This window comes from Phyllostomus hastatus, unplaced genomic scaffold (assembly GCF_019186645.2).
Source record: "Phyllostomus hastatus isolate PE091 unplaced genomic scaffold, TTU_PhHast_1.1 phas_contig_1, whole genome shotgun sequence".
NCBI lineage: Eukaryota > Metazoa > Chordata > Mammalia > Chiroptera > Phyllostomidae > Phyllostomus > Phyllostomus hastatus.
Genome location: NW_025333498.1, coordinates 3825583 through 3846167, shown reverse-complemented (window position 1 = coordinate 3846167; position 20585 = coordinate 3825583). Strand labels below are relative to the sequence as shown.

The following is a 20585-nucleotide window of genomic DNA, read 5'->3' as shown; positions in this document are numbered from 1 at the left end:
ACATAAGTTTGTATAGTGAACCAGCAGGTTGTGCGTGCAGCACACAAAGGGAACGAGCAGAGCAGAGTAAGGGAGAGCTGCAGTGCTGGGGCGGGGACGTTGGGGTGGAATGAGGTAGAGGTAGGAAGGGACTGGGGAGTTTTGAGCGTGAGTGGCATGATCTGCCTAGTAGTCTCAAGGGTCATTCTGTAAGAATGTAAGAGCAGGGTGTCTGAGTCAACTCGGGCTGCTGCAACAGTACATCACAGATCGGATGGCTGAAACAGAAAACATTTATTTTTCACAGTTCTGGAGGCTAGATGTTTTGAGATCAGGGTGCCAGCATGGTTGGGTTCCTGGTAAGGGCCGTCTTCCTGGTTTAGAGATGGCCACCTTCTTGCTGTATCTTTCTAATGTGGCAGAGAGAGAATGAATGAATGAGCTTGAGCTGGTGCGCACTGTGGTGTCTCATCCCCTTGAGGGCACCAGTGCTGTCACGGGAGCTTCACTCTTATGACCACATCTAAGACTAATTGCTTCCTGAGGGCCCTACCTCAAGTTACCATCACACTGGGGATTAGGGCTTTAATGTGTGGATTTGGGGGCGGGGACACACAAACATTAAATTCATAGTACTGAGGTGCTGTGAGGTGTTGTGTGCCAACCCAGAGATGAAGGTGGCTTGAGCCAGGTGTTAGCAGTATAGTGAGAAGTGGTTACATCTGGATATATTCTGAAGGCAGAGCCAGTAAAAGTGGCTGGTGACTTGCTATGTGGTATGAGATGACAACAAGAGTAAAGGATGACTCCCAACCCTTTTGGCCCAAGCAGCTAGAAAACGAATTGCCATTATCGATTTAGAGAAGACAGTGGGAGAAGCCAGCTCATCGTCAAGCGACCAAATTGGCTTTCCTGCTTACCTTATTGTGCCATAGTGAGGCCAATGAAGTCTTTCGAAGATGCAAATCTAAGTTTCTTACTGCTTCTCTCCTGTGGTTACAATTAAGTGGATGGATGAATGGATGCATATACATATACCTAGGCAGCTTCCGGAGCCCCTCTCAGTGTGAACTGTTCTGTGGCTTAGACGTTTCCCACCAGTCAGCGCTGATCTAGGTTAGAATTAAATGACTGATTGATGCTTTTCCCACTCAGGCCTGCTTTGTGGACTGTATTCTCCTCCTCCTCGTACGGAGCCTTAAGCATCCGTAAGACAGTAGAGTGGATTTAGTCTTTCTCTCTGCTGCTCTGAACTAGTCTTTTCTACTAAACAAGAATGCCTACATGTCTTTCATGTTCTTTCAATGTTTATTATTTTAGGTGAGCTGTTTGGCAATGGAAAATACTATATAAATTGCAAGTGTGTGTTTGATTTGTAACAACCTTTTTCTACTTTTTTACTATAACTGTTGTGTCTTTCCTAAATTATTGATTCTGCCATCATGTCTGTCCAACTCAACCTTACTAATTCAGAGTCAGTTGGTGAGTGACTTACTTAAGAAAAATGTGTTGAGAGCCTACTCAGCACAAGTTCCTGTATAGACCATAGGTGAGGAGATAAGGGATTTAGGAAGACTTCTAGGGAGACTTTGTGGAGATGGTGTGTGAGCCAGTCGTGAAGGATTGAGAGAGATGTATAGACAAGGAACAAAAGGACGTTCCAAAAGGAAAACAATGAGAAAAGCCAGGTTTCGGGTACATATCAGGAAATTGATCAAGCTTGGTTATAGTGTTAGGTGCTAGAAAAGAATTCAAAGCAAGATGGCTGGAAAGGTTAAGTTTGGAGTGAGAGAGTGGAGAATCTGTAGCAGTAGTTCTCAAACGTGAGCGTGCATCAGGAGGGTTGGTTAACACTGTTGGCGGACCGTGTCCCCAGAGTGCTTGATTCGGTAAGTGTGGGGTTAGACCATGTCCCCAGAGTGTTTGATTTGGTAAGTGTGGGGTTGGACCATGTCCCCAGAGTGTTTGATTCGGTAAATGTGGGGTAGGACAGAGTGCTGGATTCAGTAGGTCTGGGTAGGACAGAAGAATTTGCATTTCTAACAGGTTAGAGGTGATGCCACACTGCTGGCCCTGGGACCACATTTCAAGAGCTGTTGTATTGAGGATCATGCTGAGTTTAGACATTTTCAGTAGCCAGAGTGGGCGTTGTTATATAGAAATGTGATTTTTTTAAAAGCTTGTTATTTTAAAAAGCCCTTTAGGATTATTCATATATGAAATATATATGGATGTATTTTGATCTGTTTTTGTTGTGTGTTTTACTCTTGGTTTTGAATCATTCTTTATAGAAACAAGGCCCAGGTACCTCTTTATAAGCTTGAGTCACCTTGCGTCACTGTGTAAAACTTTTCCACATTCCTTTAACCTTTGGCATAAAAGAATTTGGCTTGAGATCCTTGATTATTCAGCTCCTTATTCAAGTTTTGTTTTTTTTTTCCTAACCTAGGTAGGGTTCAGAGTATTTGTTTTTACCGATCTTATTGCCTAGAAGGTTTTGATTCCAGTGAGAAGTGATTTGTTTTATTAACTTTTCCTCATAGCTTCAATGCTTGGGCTCTGTTATCATCTTTATTGCCTCATGCCTCATTTTCCCCAAGGCATTTAGATCTCTGCCCAGATAGGAAGATTAATACTGAAATAATGGAAACCGAAGACAAAGTTATCGTTCAGCTGCTGTCACATGCTCTCTCCTCGACTTCTAAGGCCCTCAGTAAGCTGACCCTACACAGCTTATCTCAGTGGATTCCCTGCTAGTTCTCTAAATGCCATACTTATTTTTACCTGGTGCCCTTGCTCCTGCTTGTCCCATACCCCACATGTCACTGCTCAATCCTGTGTATCTCCAAATGGTCCACCTCATCCAGGGAGTTCTCCTTGATCACAATGGCCCCATGGTTCTCCCTTTTCTCCATGCCTTTTTCTCTTGCATTGTGGCACTGCCCTTTGGTCATTTTGTTTGTGTTACTTTACTCTCCTCCACTTCCCTGGAAGCTCCTGGAGGATGGCCCTGTGTCCATGCATCTCTGTGTCTCCACCTTGCAGAAGTGATGTGAGTCACTTCTGCAGCAGGTTCCACCTGTGAGTTCCTCAGTGAGCTTCACACAGGTGCAGAAATGCAGTCTGTTCATACATGGTGAGAATCTGAGATGCAGATTCAACACACTCGGTGTGTTCCCTTGTTTCTACCCACCTTACTAGTGATTCTTAAATGAGACTAACAGTCCCACACTTACTTTGGAGGACATTAACACGAAGATTACATAGCATGAATCAGACTCAGGAAGTCCTGGGTAGCAAATTGGCAGCCACTGGGGCCAGGTACAGCTCAACAGGTGCATTTTATTTGACTAGAGGGTAGTTTTTTCTTTTATTTTTATTAATTAATTTATTTATTGTTTGCTTTTTGAATTTTGAAGTTGAGCACCTCTAACCTGGAATGCCTCCTCCAGCCCCTGCAGATCCCACTACTTCCTGTTTATTTCTGTCATGCAGTCCCTGCAGGCATTTGAGTTTGAGACTTCTGAAATAAGTATTTGCTTGAAGGAAGCAGAGAGGATTAATTAAAACAGGTCACAGAATAAGTTGTTGCTATTCAGTTGCATATCAAAGTGGCAGTTTGTTGGAAGCAGGTAGCATGCCACCTAAAAAAACCTGGACGATATTATAGTGAAAAAGGACCCGTTTACAAACACATAATATTATTTGATGTTTTAAGATAACAAAATTTAAAAGGAAAAAAGAGAAAGATTTAAAGAATTATATAGGCTCACTAGGTAGTTATGGAGGAAGAGGATACTTCAAAAATCGAACGAACTAAACAAGGAAAATAGGGGCAGACATAGATGGAGAGCAGGATGATAGCTGGTGGGTGAGGAGAGGAGGGGGTGGAGGGATGGAGCAAAAAGGAAAAAGGACTCATGAACATGGACAACAGTGTGGGGATTGCTGGGGGGAGGGGGTATAAAGGTACTAAATGGTAATGGAAAGAATACAATAAAGATTACATTTAAAAAGTGTAATATAAATACATCTATAGACTTATATGTGTCAGGCACTATTCTAGGTACTTAAAATTACTTCTTTAAGAAAATTTTACCCTTTGCAGCAGTATGGATGGACCTGGAGAACGTTATGCTAAGTGAAATAAGTCAGTCAGACAAAGACAAATACCATATGATTTCACTCATATGTGGTATATAATGAACAAACTGAACTAGCAAGCAAAATAGAGACAGACTCATAGATAGAGAGCAGGATGACAGCTAGTGGGTGGGAGGAAGAAGGTTGGTGGGAGGGACTGAGCAAAAAGGAAAAAGGATTCTTGGACATGACAACAGCTTGGTGAGTGCTGGGGTGATGCAGGGGTGGGTGGAGGCGGAAGAAAGGTATAGGGGGAATGAATGGTGATGGGGAAGAAAATAAACCAAACGTTTGAGACCAAAAAATATAAATGAATACCAATAATAAAAAGGAAAAAAAATTAAAAACTAGAAGGGGGCTTGGAGAAAGGGTGTGCATCTAAGCATAGGCTTTTTTCTCTGTTTTAACATTTCATATGCATTTTCTGCTGTGGAATTCCCCCTGCCCCCTGTCCACACACACAATTTTGTGCCATTGGGTTTATTTATTTATTTATTTATTTATTTATTTTTGCCAGATTCTAGGTAGATTTTCTTTTTTAAACTGAGAGTGGAGTAGCTCCCTGAGATTTAGGGAGGAAGGTTTGGGACTAGCAAGGAAATGTGAGATGAAGGGAATCTTTTCTCAGCTGCAATATGTTGCCAGGGATGTGAATGTATTATTAAAGTTGTTACATTTCAATTAGGAAGCAGTGTGGGAAAAGAATTTCCATGTAACCTTATAAATTGTGTTCTTCACAAAATAAAAATGTAATGGTTTCCTTTAACGGTAATACCCAACTTCCTACGAAATACCACGAAATGCTCACACTGGGCCAGTGTCCAGGCACAGTGGCGGAACCGCGGCTGTCCTATGGGCCCCCCAGGAGCACTGGCGTCATGCCGTGGGGACCTCACGTGGAAGGGCTGTTAGGTTCTCCTGGCCAAACCTGCCGTTCGCCAGTCTTTGGATTCTCAGTCAAGGTCATAAAGACATAATAAGACTGCTACCTCTTCTTTGTCAAGCAGCTCTGAGCAGCTTTCAAATAAATAAATAAGCAAGCAGGCAAATAAAAGGGTCTTACTTTTATTATACAATGTATTGTCCCACAACATATTATTATCCTGCTCATTATGAAAGACTTACAAAAATATTCAAAAGATTGAGTGAAGCCTTTTTAATGTTTTTCCTTCAAATTTCCTTTGTGTGGTGGTTTAAAAAAGTAGTTGTCATTGTATTAGCTATATATTTTTTCAGTGTCACAGAACATAACAAGCATGTTTCATTACCTAATATTCATCACGATTGTTCTATGACTGGAACTTTTCTTTCAGTGGTGTTTATTTAATTATTTTACTATTCCCCTTTCATTGGACTTCTAAATTGTCTCTGACTTTTCTCTGACCATATCACTCAGATGCATATTTTCTGTGGAGAAAGCTTCTTTTTTTTTTTTTTTTGGCAATATTTAGAATTAGTTTCCTGAGATGCAAGAAAGTGTAACTGGGTATAAACAATTTGCCTAATTCTCTTAATGGCTTGACTGCTCATCCAGAGTATAACAAAACCTGGCTCTGAAGAAATTTGAAATAAAAGAGCTTAAAATCCTGTTAAGCATTGTGGTGTTGTGCATATTGAGTTGTTCTTTCTTTCTTTCTTTTTTAATAGGCTTATTATGCCCGTGATGCTCTGGCTAAAAACCTCTACAGCAGGTTGTTTTCATGGTTGGTAAATCGAATCAATGAAAGCATTAAGGTAACTGGACCCCCAATAAATCAGTTTTAATAAATGGTATTTGGAGTATAAACATTAAGCTAGAAGATGTTTTAATTTTATAATCAGATTATTGGTTACCACTTATAAAGATTGTTCCTGGAAAAGAATTTGCCTTGTATAGGATTGAAATTTGTTGGGGGTTCTATTTTGTTTTGCAATGTAGTAAGAAATCTTTGCAATTATTCTGAGACTCAGCGTCCTGAGTCCTGGTGGCAGCTCATCTGCTGACTAGTTGTACACGCTGCCTGGAAGGTCACTTGAACTCTCAGCTACTATGGTTCTTCAGGAAAATGAGGGTATTGGGCCAGGTGATTCTGAAAGACTCTACGTGTTACAAGATTCCGTGATCCTTTTTTATCAATAAGCATTGCTGATGTCTTTTTTAAATAAGTCATCTATTATTAAAATTTCTGAAACATTCCATACCAATATCTTACCTCAGACATTTTTTAAAAACCTAAATTATAGCTATTCTAGTTATAAAACACAATTAACTTGTAATATATGTTTATGTTCTTTGGCATGCTTTCAGTGTTAGTTTTCATGCCTAAATTTTTAACCCATCCATTTGAAACTTTGCAGGCCCAGACAAAAGTGAGAAAGAAGGTCATGGGTGTTTTGGACATTTATGGCTTTGAAATTTTTGAGGTAAGCTTTTTCTATTTTTGTGTTATCTTCATTAATGTAGAACAGTTAGAAATTAAATATTCCATAGACACTATTTGATGTAATTAAAATAACTTTGAATCTACGAATTACCTCTGTGTGCATGTACCAAAATGTATGTGTGTTTGAATGGGTTTTGCGTGCTAAGAGCCAGCGTTTTGGAGACACTGCTGTTTAAACAGAACTTCTTGTATTAGTACTTGACTTTTGAAATTGCAAAATCAAAATTCTTACTAGGAGACTTTCAGTAAGGCATATGGGCGTTGTGCCTGTAGTCATTCATTTATTTGTAGATTGTTTGGAAAGTGAGGCGAGATGGTGCTGTGAAAAAAGCCAGGACCGGGGACAGCTGAGTACTGGCCACGACCCGGCGAGCCGGTCACTTCATCTTTTTGGGTGTCACACAGAGAGGGCCTGCCTTAGATGCTTTATTGGGTCTCATCAGCTGTGATCTTACAATGGGAATTCTGCCACAAAGGTTGAAACAATATCTGCTGAAGTTCGTTACGAATTTTTTAAGAAGACTCCATGCTTACTACAAAATAAATATTTAAACATATTATATTTGAATTTCCTGTTTACACTTTTGTTAAATTTGACTTTGAAAAGATATTTTAGGACGTTTTGAACACTTATTCTCCCTTTTAGGAGTGGTACTTTAGGCTGGCCCAGGAAAATGCCAAGAAGATCAGCTTCTCTGTTTTTAAGTCTCCCCCACAAACAATGATTTGTGAATTCCTGTAAATAACCAGGCCTGCCCAGAGTGACCACCCAAAGATTTTACATGTTCCAAATTATCAGGTTCACAGAATCACAGAAAAAACAATTAAACTATTTCCTGAACCTAAATCAGGTCTTTCTAGCAAATGCCTTTTTCTTATAACATTCATTTTTTGTGGTAGTGCATTCTCTCTACTTAACAGCTGGTAGTAAATAATTATTTAGGGCTGGCTCTATACAAGCACTGTGGTGAATGTTTGGTGTATGATTGTCTGATGTAATTTTCACAGCAGAATTGCTGTTGATTCCCATTTTAGAGATGAGGAAGTGAGCTTTTCTGAAGGTCAAGTAACTCCCCCAAGGTGACATGACTACCAAGTGGCAGACCCAAGACTTAAACCCCAGGCCTCCTAATAAAATAATCGAAGGTCTCCCACAGGTCTTTTCCATCACTTTTCTCCCCAAACTCACAGGCTCCTCAATTTCTGGAAATAAAGGGGGAAAATCCAGATGTAATAACTCTCTGGCCCCCACTGATTCTGCACCATTGTCATCACTGCAAGCGCCTGGCCAGCCCAGGTGCCTTCCCCAAGTCCATCTGTGTGCTAGTGGCCGAGGGTGGCACACTCGAGCTGTGCACTGGCTGCTGTCACCCATGCTGCATCCAGAACACTGCTCTTTAGCACAGCGTCTGTTCCTATTGGCACCCTTCAGCAAAGTCTGCAAAGGAACACTTCTGGTCCTTTGGTGAGAGAGAAGAATGGGAGGTTTGTGAGCCTGCAGAATTACTTGAATATACTCAGAAATCACTGTGCTGAAACACATTTCTTTCTAGAAAGATCTCAGGTTACTGTCACCAAGTGGGCAGTATGTCAAAGTCATTATTTGCAATTGGCAGGGAAAAGATTTCTCACCTGGTGCTCTGCTGATTTAAATTTCAATGGTTCCATGAATAGGGCAAAAGCAGAGCTCTCACTAGAAACTTAGAAGAAAGATATATTCAATGATCTTTCTAACACAGAAACCAATTTTGTTTTGTTTTCATTTTGCCAGAAATAAAAAAGATCAGACTTGTTGATCCTTAAGCGAATGGTCAGGTGCTTGATGTCATGTCATAATACATGAAATTTTTTTATAGTAAAACAGGATTGTGATGGGACATTGGCTTGGCTTCATCTTCCATTGTGGCTGAGCTCCGGTAAGCTGTGGGAAAAGAGACCCTTACAGCACTCAGGGAACTGAGTTATACCCCATGAGCAGCTCTGCCCATGGGTACGTGAGGGAGTCATTTCTCAAGCGTTTATTTAGTGCCGACTGGGAGCCAGCTTCCAGTGGTGAATAAGACAGAAGTGTTTGTGCCTGTGTAGGGCCTACTCTCTTAGCCCAAGGTGCTGGGTCTGTTGCCGGCCGAGGGCACAGTCCAATCAGGAAGCAGGGTTACTTTTTAAAAGTGTGTTTGCTTCAGACCTAATGAGACCAGGACCTGGATGTTCTGGGTGGAAACATCCTGTAACTTGGCACTGAGCAAAATATGCCCTTTAGCAATCTAAGAATATTTTTCACTTACAGTTAATTCAAGTTTCTGTCCAAGCCCATTTTCCTGAACACAGTTGACTTCGGCAAGTTATATCAGTATTTTTCTCACTGCGGTAACACTAGGGACTTTAGTTGATAAAAATGCCTGTTTCTAAATGGTCTTCCTCCTTTCTTCAGAGGAGTACTCAGTAGTTCTCAAACTTAGCTGCACGTTGGAAGCACCTGGGAGGTGGGGGAGGCGGCTTTTGAAAATTCAGGTGTCCAGGCTGCACCCCAGACCAGTCAACCGGACTCTTCGGGTGCAGGGCCCAGCAGCAGTGTCACACAGCTCCCAGCTGATTCCCCAGTGCAGAGTTGAGGCCAATCGCTCATGTAAACAGGAATCTCCAGAGTGAACTGTAAATTCCAGACCAATGTGCTGTTCTTGCTGTTTGACCTCTGCACGAAATGCCCTAGTACAATGTCCAGCCTCACCGACAATTCATCCTACCCAAACCTAATCTGTGTGTATATACCATTCCTAAAACCAACCAGGTTACATTTTTATTCTTTTTAAACAGGAATTTCAGTCAAGGCCAAATCCAACCAGTCACATGTTTATGGGAAATCTTATCATGACCATAAAATCACTAGAAGTTAATTTCTTTCTCTTAGCAAGTACATGTTTTGATTTTTTTACCAGTTCCTTGAGAGAATTAACATTTGTTTTTCATTATAATTAATCGTTCTCTTTATTTGCCTGTCTAAATCTTCTCAGATTAATCTTCCAAACATCTTGATTTTTAAAACTTGATTACTTATTTTATAAATAAATTTAGTTTGGGGGAAGTCAGAGTAAAGATTTAGTTGGGCATTTTTTAAGTGCCCTTTGATACAGAATTAGAAAGTTTTTTTTTCTTGTAATGTATTCGCATACATAATCCCGATGCCATCCTCCATTTTCCTGGATTCTCAGCAAAGTCAGAGCACATGAACATCAGGGAGCCCCAGGGTTCAACACTGGAAAGCCAGATAATTTAAGGAGCTTTAAAATACCACAAGCTAAAGTACGAGGGCTCAGAGTATGACTTAGGAAGGAGTGCTCAGAAGCCATTTCAATGCAAAAATGAAAATGTCTCTGATCTTTGTCTCCCAGAGTGGAATAAACTGGTAGAGAATAGAAAAAATTCTGCCTTTGTTCAGTGAAAATGGTCTGCAAGAATGAAAGGTTCTGCAGTTTAGGACACCCTGGGCATCACTTTAAAAGCTGGACTGTAAAGGCCCAGAAAAATTGTTTTTCTCATTCTGCCTCATGGCCCTACTGACTGTTCCCATGAACACGTTTTTCAGCTGAGCTGGTGGAAACCCTCCATTCACCTTGGTCCTTCTCTAAACAGAAGAGGGAAACTGATGCGTTAAACCATGGGATGATGACACATGATTTGACTGCAAACATTCCAGTGCCAGCAAATGAATAGCTCAGCCTTGCTGGCCTCATGTGATCTGAGGTCAGTTTGGGAAACAGATTAGTGAGATACTGACACCAAACATAAGGTGAAGTGAATTGAAATTCATAGAGGAGAACAGTCCAGCTATAAACCCTGGTAGAACATAAAAGTCCAGTTTTGTAAAGGAAGCAAATGCTAATCCAGATACTCCAATTCTTTCTGCACAATTAAGTGTGTAGAAAGAACATCCAAACTAAATGTTCTTTTAACTGAACCCATGTTTTTATAACTGAACTGGGGCCTTTGATCTGTGAAAACTATTTATAGCACCTCTATAAAATAGCAAATGCTATTCTTTAAAATGATGAAATTAAATTCAAAGCAGTGTTGAGTGAACTAAATTGATTCAGCTTTTTTCTAAGTACTTGTCTGATAGGTATTAAAATGGACAGGTAGTTTAATGGGGAAATTACTGTAGTGGCTGAATATTTCACTCTTCACACAGTTGAGCTGGTTTCACGCACACAAAGTGCTAGTCGTTTTGAAGCAGGCATTCCTTTTTCATTGGCTCTTAGGCCCTCACTGAAAGGGGCCCGTGTGCAGTAGGGATGTGAAAGGCTACCTGCAGTGACGGTTCCCAGGGAAACCACCTGAGAGTTGGGCAACAGTGTAACCTGGGAAGTTCATTTCATGATTATAGGGTTAATTTCCTAAACTGTTTTCAAAAGAAAATTGATTCTGGTTACAAACAACACCTTCTGTTCCAGTTTTCATTATTACTCTTGCTTTGACTTCTTAAATCAAAGCCTATTTAAAAATATTTAAGAAGAGCATTGTAATGCTGTTTTTCTTAAAATTGACTCTATTTGAATATGTATCAGGAAGAAAAATGCTATACTATATTTAAAGGGAAGTTTTCTACAGTGTTAGCCAGTCGTTCAATTTTGTAAATGCCTGAAAAGGACAGTATACATTAAATCTTTGCCAGAACCAACAGCACATTTTAAAGCAGTAATACAGCCCAGCTCCTCCAAAACAGTGATATTACACTCAAAGTTTTATCACTTACATATAAATGAACTTTTATATATTACACAAGAGACTTCATTGTTCGTGAAATAGAGAACCCCTGCCCAACTTGATATACCCAAAATTTGACCTCAGATGAGAGTGTTGAACTGTAAGAAATATCTATTAAACCTGTAATTAATAGTACTTTTTGCTTGAATAAGTCTTAGTCTTTGTGTTTGAACTGCTCTCCCATTTCCTACACATAACATTCACTTGCAAGATCCTTCCAGTCCCACCGTCCTAACAGCAGATGTGGCAGGGCTGTCTCCTTTATTTTACATTGTCCTTTCAGGGTTTACGTTTCTAAGGAGGACAAGATTTAAATTTCTGCCTCTTCACTATCAGATATCATGGCCTCTTCTGTTACTGAGGACATAGAAAGGTAGTAACAGGCTGATATTTTTGATCCATCTTTAAAAATTATTTCCAGTGGAAAGTTTATAACCGGTCCTTGTGAGTGTAAACTTAGTTATGCACTGTCCTGGGAGTGTGATTTTCTGTTTCTTTCATGTTGAAAGGGTGGACTCAAATTCTGGAATTCTTAAAAGAAGCCCTAGAGTTTAAAATGTTGTTGTACTATATATACTTCTGAAGATTACCACCTTCACCCGCTCTTGGTAAATCCAGTGTAAAACAGAGTGGGGCCCCTCGACCTCGCTGCTACCTGTGTTTCCCGGGGCTGTTTGGTGGGGGTGGGGTTCATCCTCAGCTTCTTTCAAAGGGCTTGTACAATGGAAAAGTCTGAATGTAGTTGTTTGAAGGTGTTCCCAATAGTTTTAGTTTTTTCGCTCAATCTTTAGGGATAAATGTGGGTTAGCAGTGGAGAAAAATTCCATGCACAGAGCATGGGTAGCTAACTACAGGGGGAGAGGAGTTGAGTCATCCATGGGAGTGAGCTCCTGCCCACTTCCTCCTTTGGAAGCTTTGATTCATGGGACTGACTGACCCGTGGGATGGAATGCCCACCCGGCACAGGGATTGAGGGCCACCCCCACAGTTCTTGAAAACACAAGAATGTTTCCAAATATCAAGTTGCTTTGGAGCCCTCCTGTTCATGCGACACAGTTTTACTACTTTTTTTAAAGGAATACCTGAGGATGTTTAATGCCAGTATACATGAAGAACTGCATTAGACCTGTACAAGTTTCAACTATGTAAACTGTTACCAGGCTGTTCCTTAATTCTCTGCCAATTATACATTTTTACAAGTTATTTTTAAGGATTTGTGAAGTCTCCTTGACCCCCCTCAAATTTGGACAATGTCAACAACTTAAACTTAGATCACAAGAAATTTGATTGCCTTCATTTTCAGCAATAATGATTGCCCTGGCGCTTCACAGCGTGTTTTGGAGGCGGTGAGGTATGTGTGCAACAAATGCGGAGATATTTCTATGGGAAAGCACCATACGCTGGTTTCTGCCTTGATGATTGTGCCGTTCTCCTCTTGTTTTTATTCTTTAAGCAAGAGGATAAGGTCAGAGAGTCAAGTTTTTGTTCTTTGGCCATCTCCAGAACACCCTCCTCACCGCCCTGTGTGTGTTTGAGGGGGAGACATTCACGTGTGGTACAGGGGCTGGTCGCAGTGGTGGGCAAGCGGGGGTGCTTTGGATCTTGCCGAACCTCTTCACTCTTTGTGTGACTTGCCAGCTGCCTCTGTCCCTGACTCTTTGGGTGGATGTGTCACACACATTTTATTTTCTCTGGTTAATTTCTATAGAATTAGAAGCTTTAGATTCTGAAGTCTTAGGACTTCAAGCAAGTCACATGGTGTCATTATTTTAATCAAATCATTTTTATCCCAAAGAGGTCTCACCCAGCAGAACCACAATTCAGACACCGTATGTAGGTATTATGGTCTTGTCTTTTGAATTGATTGGACATGTGTCTTGATTCAAAGTGTTATACCAATCAGAAATGTGGCCTAAATGATAAAACCTTTCATTCGCACCTGTGAATAACGATCAAGAAGTGTTTACTCTTAGCAGTTTATTACAAATTAAGAACTGACTGCATTTTGTGTAATCTGTCCCTTTTTGCACCAGAATGCAGTAAGTATGAACTGTTTGCAGTGATGGTCTGTTGCATGCTCCTGTGTTACTAGCTTTCCCAGCTGTGTGAATTTTGCAGTAAATGGCCATTGATTAACTGTGTGGATGCAAAACATAGAGTTCATACAGGGATTTTTTAAAATTTAGCTTAGCTCTAACTTGCTCTTTAAGTCGTGTTGTAATTGTGAAGCTTTGCTGCTGGTTTCTAATCTGCTTGTGCGTATTTCATGGTCCTGTCCCTGCAGTGTACTTTATTTAAGCTGTTCATAGCCACATAATGTGTCTACAACACTTAGCTGTCCTCCCCTTCCTTCTTCTCAGTAGTTGCCATTTGAAGATTTAGCATATTTTTAAAAAATAGCTCCATGAGCACAGACTTATTAATTTACTGGTAAGGATTTATTCCATGAATTTGTTTTCTTAAAAAAATCTGTTCTTATAAATCATTAATATTTTAATTTTATTTATAACGTTTTTTGTTTGTGGAGGCAGTATTAATAAGGGTATATTTTACCAAGTCAGGAAAACCAGACTTTTGTATATGAAATGTCCTTATACTGATTATAATAGTAATCATAATCATAATCATAAGACACCTCTACCAGATTGACTTTAGCTTCTAATCCAAATTGTTAATCTCCGAGGATTAGAGCTCATGATTTTTAAAGTTTTTATGTGAAACCGAGTACTGAGGAATGCCTTTGTGCCTAATACTATATTTGTTGAAAGTATTGAACATTAATACTATGTGACCTTTAGTAAGAACCTTCAGGATTTAAAAAGGAAAGCAACTTCATCCTTGACTACACTTAACACTCAAAGATTAGTAAGTGAGCCCTGGCAGGGTGTTTCAGTTGGTTGGAGCATTGTCCTGCACACCAAAATGTTGTGGGTTCGATCCCCAGTCGGGGGTGCATATGGGAGACAACTGATCAATATTTCTCCCACGTTAATGTGTAAATGTCTCTCTCTATCCCCTCCCCCTTTCTCTTTCTCTAAAATCAATGAACATATCCTCGGGTGAGGGTTAAAAAAATAGGTCAGTGGCAGTATATGTGTGTCATTTATGGTTTAGGGTAGAAATTTCCCTCTGAATAACTGGTTCATCACTGATGATTAAAAGTCCTTAGCTGACTTCCAGGAAAGAATGTGGTCAGATGCCACTTTTTAAGTATCATTTTCAAACTCGTCCTAGGTAGGACCAAAGTCGATTTGGAAAGATCAAGTTTCAAAAAACTCGATGACATCTTTGCTTTTATTGTTTATGGAGAGATTTGAAAGTCAGTAGTTCTGTGCATTCACAGGGTGGGGTGAGCTTCAGTTCTGCTGTGACATGCAGGCCCTCATAGTTCATTCCTTAGTCCAGGGCTGGACTAAGAGAGCAGTCAGGCTTAGCAGTGGTGGGGTCATACCATCCTTTGCTCCCAATGCCACCATCTCTCTCTCTGCGAAAAGGAGGGATAAAGTTGGAAATAACTAGTTTTATTACCAGATCTGCCTCTTCGTGGACCATGTGGTTCTTGGTGAAGTGTGTTCATTCAACAGACGTGCATTTTCTGCCCTCAGTATGTACAATAGTACAGTAAGCCCTGTGGATTGTTCAGAAATTATTTAGGCATGGACCCTCCCTCAGACTTCATAGGAGATGACTCTAATATAAAGGAGAAACTACTTTATTTATTACTCATGAGAGTCATGAGTAATAAGTATGTGAGCCTTCTGAGAAGAGATTGTTTCTAACTGGGGAGATGATTTGATGTGCTGATTCCTGCAAGTCTCTATTCTGTAGGCATGTCCTTCATTCCTGGGCTCATCAACTACACGTTGAGTACTTACAGGGTGCGAGGTACTGGGCATACATTGGTGAGCAAGAGGCGTATAGTCAACCTTTGCCCTTAGAAATGTGCAGTCTCCTGAGACAGATAAATATGAAACTAATCAATTCAAGATGGGGGATAAGAGATCAGGTCAGGAAGACTTTGAGCTTCAAAGAGACACTTGGGTGAACCTGGGTGATAGAGATTCTAAGTGTTTTTTTTTTCTTCTGAACCTTCAGGGGAAAATGTATTTATTTTTATTTTTTTTTTACCATGTGTGGGGTGCTTCTTTGTCAATTAAAAATCTTCATCCTTCAAAGATTGCACACCTTGTGCATACTCCATTCGTTCACTTCCCTCGTGAGCCATTCCTCGAGTGCCTGGACGTGCAAGCCTCTGTCGCAGGAGCCGTGTGCTGGGCTCCAGTTGAGTTTGAGGGAGCGTGTGTGCCGTCTCTCCCAGGTTGAGATGTCAGATGTCACTGTTATGGGGACATCTTCATACAGGGATGTTATGGGGAAGCTACGGGGGAGCTAATGGCGTGGTCCATTTTTTTCCCATATAGGACAACAGCTTTGAGCAATTCATTATTAATTACTGTAATGAAAAGCTGCAGCAAATCTTCATTGAACTTACCCTTAAAGAAGAGCAGGAGGAGTATATACGGGAGGTAATGTTGATGTATAGTTTTAAAAATGTTCCTTTTGTACTCAAAATATAAATTCTGGATTCCAAGGACTGTATAAATGTGACTCTAAAATCAGATTTATCTAAGTTTTGCTACATTGTGTCTTTTGAACCTTTGTTTGGTATGACATCTAAGCTATCTAGAATTTTCTTTGCTGCTGTGCCCAGAAACATGTGTGACACATAGTAGGCACTGAATAAATGTCAGCTCAGCAACTGGAGTCGTACTGGATTTTAATGCAGTGATTTGAAATGGTACTGTGTTACGCACAGTCTGAAGTGAGTGGACAAACAACTGTTGGAACATCCATTTGGGGGCATATGACACAGTAATAAAACAGAACAAACAATTGATACACATGAATGAATTGCATGCATTATGTTAGGTGAAAGAAGCCAGACTCAAAAGGCTACCTATCGTATGATTCCATTGATAGTTGTTGTAGAAAAGGCAAAGCTATAGAGGCCAGGCACTAACGGCAGAGGCCGGTGGTTGCCAGGGCTAGGGGGCATGAGACAGTGTGACTGCAGAGGGATGGAATAAGAAAATTTGGGGACCGATTGTGTGCTAGTTACATGGTACTATGTGTTTGCCAAAACTTCAATAATTGTATACCAAAACAATTACCATTGCTGTTCAGTGTTGAAAAGTATTGATTTTCTAAAAATTTATTAAAAAATAGGTAACATTTGTTGAGTGCTTACTATATGCCAGGTAGTTACTAGTGCTACCTATGCACTGCCTCACTTAATGTAATTTAAAAATAAGAAGTCCCTTTACAAAGTCCTTTTATCCTTAATTGTAAAACACACACTTGGTTTTCAGCCTTTCATTGTTTTTAAATAGTCAGTCTTTATCTAAGTGTAAAATTATTTCAAAAATAAGAGGCAATTATTATATTTTTATTTCCTTTTCTCTTATTTGCTGTAATATTTTAGTAATGATATTATGTATTTTTTCATTTTTATAGTGTCATCTTAAGTTATTAAAGACACTAAATCCTTCTTTTTTTTGGTTTCTCAATATAGATTTTTCTAATGTGATTGTAATCCCCAGTGACTTAGTAAAATAACCCATTTACTTGAAAGCTAACTCATAAATATTTTATTTTTCTTTTAGAATGGTCATAATGCTTTAGAAACTTGTATACTTGTCTGACACCTTTTGGTAACATAAACATCCTAAAGGCCAGATTAATTCTCTTCCTGTCTTCTCATCATAAAGAGAATGTCCAAACTTTGATCTATAACTTAAAACAGTTTGTACAGATTGTCTGAAACACTTCTAAGACTATATAGGAAGATCCCCAGCTTGCTGTATGAATTAATGTTTTTCCCCTTAGAAGAAAAATAAATGTTTACACTTTGGGGCAGAATGTAAGCAAATACAGAATGATTACATTGGGCCTCAGATTTGGCTTTGTAGTGAGCATCACAACCAGAACATAGGGTCTTGTGTCTTTCCTTAGGTTGAAAATATTTTGGTTTAGCACGGAACTGTTTTTGCACGTGAAATAGCTAACTGCCCTACAACATTTTAGACTGACTCTAAAATTAATTTTTTTCCTTGTGATTACAAATTAAAACCAGAAAAATCTAGGCCTTAGATTCTTGGGATCAAGTTCTGACTTATGTCCTCATAAACATTGTAAACATACACAAAGTAATATTGACCCAAGGGCCTGTGGAGTACATGTTTGGCTCAGGGCCAGGGAAGTGCATGGGAAATCGCCACAGATGGGAGAGTGGAATGAGAGGCCGTCTCAGAACAGGTCAAGGGTGTTCATTTCAATCAGGTCATGTCCGTGGTGGACTCTGCCCTTAGAAAGTTTGGGGGCCTGGAAGATGACATATTTGCAGCACTGACTTTATAAAGGAAATGTTCAGAAAGGAAGTGAAATACAGTAAGATGGACAAAGGTGATTTGATTTGATGTCTGGCAGCGTTGTGGTGTTATTATATGGAATCTGATTTTGTTCTGTTTTGTTTTCAGGACATAGAATGGACTCACATTGACTACTTCAATAATGCCATTATCTGTGACCTAATAGAAAATGTGAGTATTAGGTACAGTTTTCTGAAGAATTTCTCAGTAATATAATTCCCTATTTGCAAATGCTCTCCCTGCTTTCTGTGGTAAGCTTTATTTAGTATTTTCACTATTTTAACACTTTTCTTCAGGGAACTACAGTTCTGGAGACATTGCTGTAGCCCTGAGGCATGATACACAGTTCTTGAACACACCTGTAGGCAGCTGGACATTTTGGTGCTTGGCCTGGATCCTCTGTGCCGGGTGTCAAACTCATTTCCCTGGGGGATGTATCAGCCTCGCCCATTTAAAGGGCCGAGTGTAATTTCAGCTCCTTAACAGGTAAGGAGTAGTTACATTTATACAGCACTAAAATTATTTCAGCCCTTTGAAGGCAACTTGGAGGCTGATTTGGCCCCCAGTGAAAATGAGTTTGACACCTCTGTTGTGCTCGTCCCATTGCCATATCACAGAGCCCATTCATGATGTCCACGTACCGTGATGATGCCACACGCTGTGCCCTGAGACTCGCCAGCCTTTCTTGTGTGTCCGGAGCCCAGGTCCAGTCCATGGCTCCTGGGTACATGTGAACACTGGTCAGGGGAGGCTCGGAGCAACCATAAAGGTTTTTGCCAAATCAAAATATCTATTTCCTTTCGAAAACTCTAGCAACTTCTTAACCTACTGTTCCATGGTTATTACCGAAAAGATAATTTTCAATGAGGATGTGGAGAAAAGGGAACCCCTGTGCACTGTTGCTGAGAATGTAAATGGTGCAGCTGCTATGGAAAACACTATGGAGTTTCCTCAAAAAAGCAGAAGTAAAACAATCATACAATTCCACAGTGCCACTTCTGGGTTTATAGCCAAAGGAAATGTAATCAGGATCTTGAAGAGATATCTGCATTCCATGTTCACTGCAGCATTATTTATAATGGCCAAGATCTGGAAACAGTCTAAGTCTTCATTTACAGATGAGAAGTTAAAGAAGATGTGATATAAATATATGGATATTATTCAGCCATGAGAAAAAGAGGAAATCATGCCATTTACAACCACATGGCCAGACCTTGAGGACATTGTGCTAAGTGAGATAAGCCAGAGAGAGAAAGAGAGAAATACTGGGTGATGTCATTAATACTTGGAATCTAAAAAGCCAAACTCATACAAACAGAGTACAGTGGTGGCTGCCAGGGCCGAGGGAGGAAATAGGGAATGTGGGTCAAAGGGCATAAACTTCCAGTTATAAAAGGGTTAAGTTCCAGGATGTAATGTACAGCATGTTGACCATAGTTAACAATACTGTTATCAAATCGATAAGTCATACACCTTAAACTTAATGTTATATGTCAATTATAGGTCAAACTGGAAAAAAAATTTATTAATTTTTTTTTAAAAAACATGCTCTTAAAGGATAAAGAGACCAGCTCAGGAGCTGAGTTAAGTAGGACACCGAGAGCAGTCCAGGTGCAGAGCCAGCGCGGCTCAGAGCACGTTCAGGGGATGTTGTGTGTGTGACTTCGCAGGTGGCCGCGGGCTGTGGGGCTTCTCGGGTGACTCAGATATGTGTGTATGAATGGGAAAGGGCTTGACGTGTGAAAAGTTCCTGGATAATTTTTAGTAAGCTTTCTGACTCTAAGATTTTTGTTTTTGCATTACAGTCTGTGGTTTACTGTAAATGAATTGATTGCAGAAAACCGATGTTTGTGAAAACCTAGAAACTGTTGTTTTAGGCTTAGGATTACTAACAATCCCAGCCTTGCTAACAAAGTAATTGAAACAATCCATAACATTTATTGTCCTACAGCCTTCTCGGTGAGTAGTAGGTGAGTGCTGGGTTTCGGGAGTGTGACTGTGGGCTCTAAGTGTCCAGCAATCACTTCTACTCATCTTTAACAAGTCCTTTTAGAAATTATGTAAGTCACCAGTATTTCTTCTCTCAGTAATTTGTGAAAGATGTATCATTGATTAAATTGAACATTAAAAACAACATTCTAAAACATCACTAGTTTCCAGTTGAAGAGTAAGCATTGTTTAGAAAATCTGAGCAATGTGGGAATGTGAATACTAACATCCTTCTAAACAATTCAGAACTCTAGTCTAAAATCCAGAAAACCTGTAGACTTTTCTGAACGTTTTTTCTGGTAACATTGTGACCAAGGTAATTTGCTGTGGGAAGTTTAACTTTTGGAAGTCATGACCAGCACGTTTTTCCCTCGTGAATATAACATCACTTAATTATTTCTGTGTAAGAAGGGCAGAGAAGAACAGTGGTAGTACACTTAATTTAACTAGATTTTCTCAGCCAAAATTCCCCTTGCACTTGTGATGGAAGAAACTCCTATGAGTTCACGTAGGAGCCTGGGTACGAACCGGAACTGTTTCCTTCCTGTATCACCTAACAATAATGTTTATGCTGATGCTGTTATGAACACACTTGATTCCTGAAAGTCTACACCTCCCTGGGGTTTTGTATGGATTGAATAAATGCTGGTCAGAGGATGTTATGGCCTTGTGAGGAGGAGGGGAGACCAGCGGGGACTTCCCCTGTCGGAAGTGGGTGGGATCAGTGCTCAGTGGAGTGGATTGTCCTCCTGGAGTGTATACATACGGACATATGGAAGGAACAGCTGACTTTATGTAGCAACATAGAAGAGTCCTGATTTTTGATTCAGTTTAATGGAGCTGACTACTCTTGGGATAAATG

General features: G+C 40.1%; 1 protein-coding gene across 5 annotated transcripts in view; it reads left to right on the top strand.

Moving 5' to 3' along the window:
* Positions 1–20585, top strand: part of MYO1B (myosin IB) — a 165463-nt gene that overhangs the window by 112976 nt on the left and 31902 nt on the right. For all 5 annotated transcript variants that reach the window (XM_045859193.1, XM_045859359.1, XM_045859445.1 and 2 more), the window contains 4 exons: positions 5770–5856; positions 6460–6525; positions 15728–15832; positions 17843–17905. In XM_045859193.1, the coding sequence (XP_045715149.1) occupies positions 5770–5856; positions 6460–6525; positions 15728–15832; positions 17843–17905 (321 nt within the window). The remainder of the gene's footprint in view (positions 1–5769; positions 5857–6459; positions 6526–15727; positions 15833–17842; positions 17906–20585) is intronic.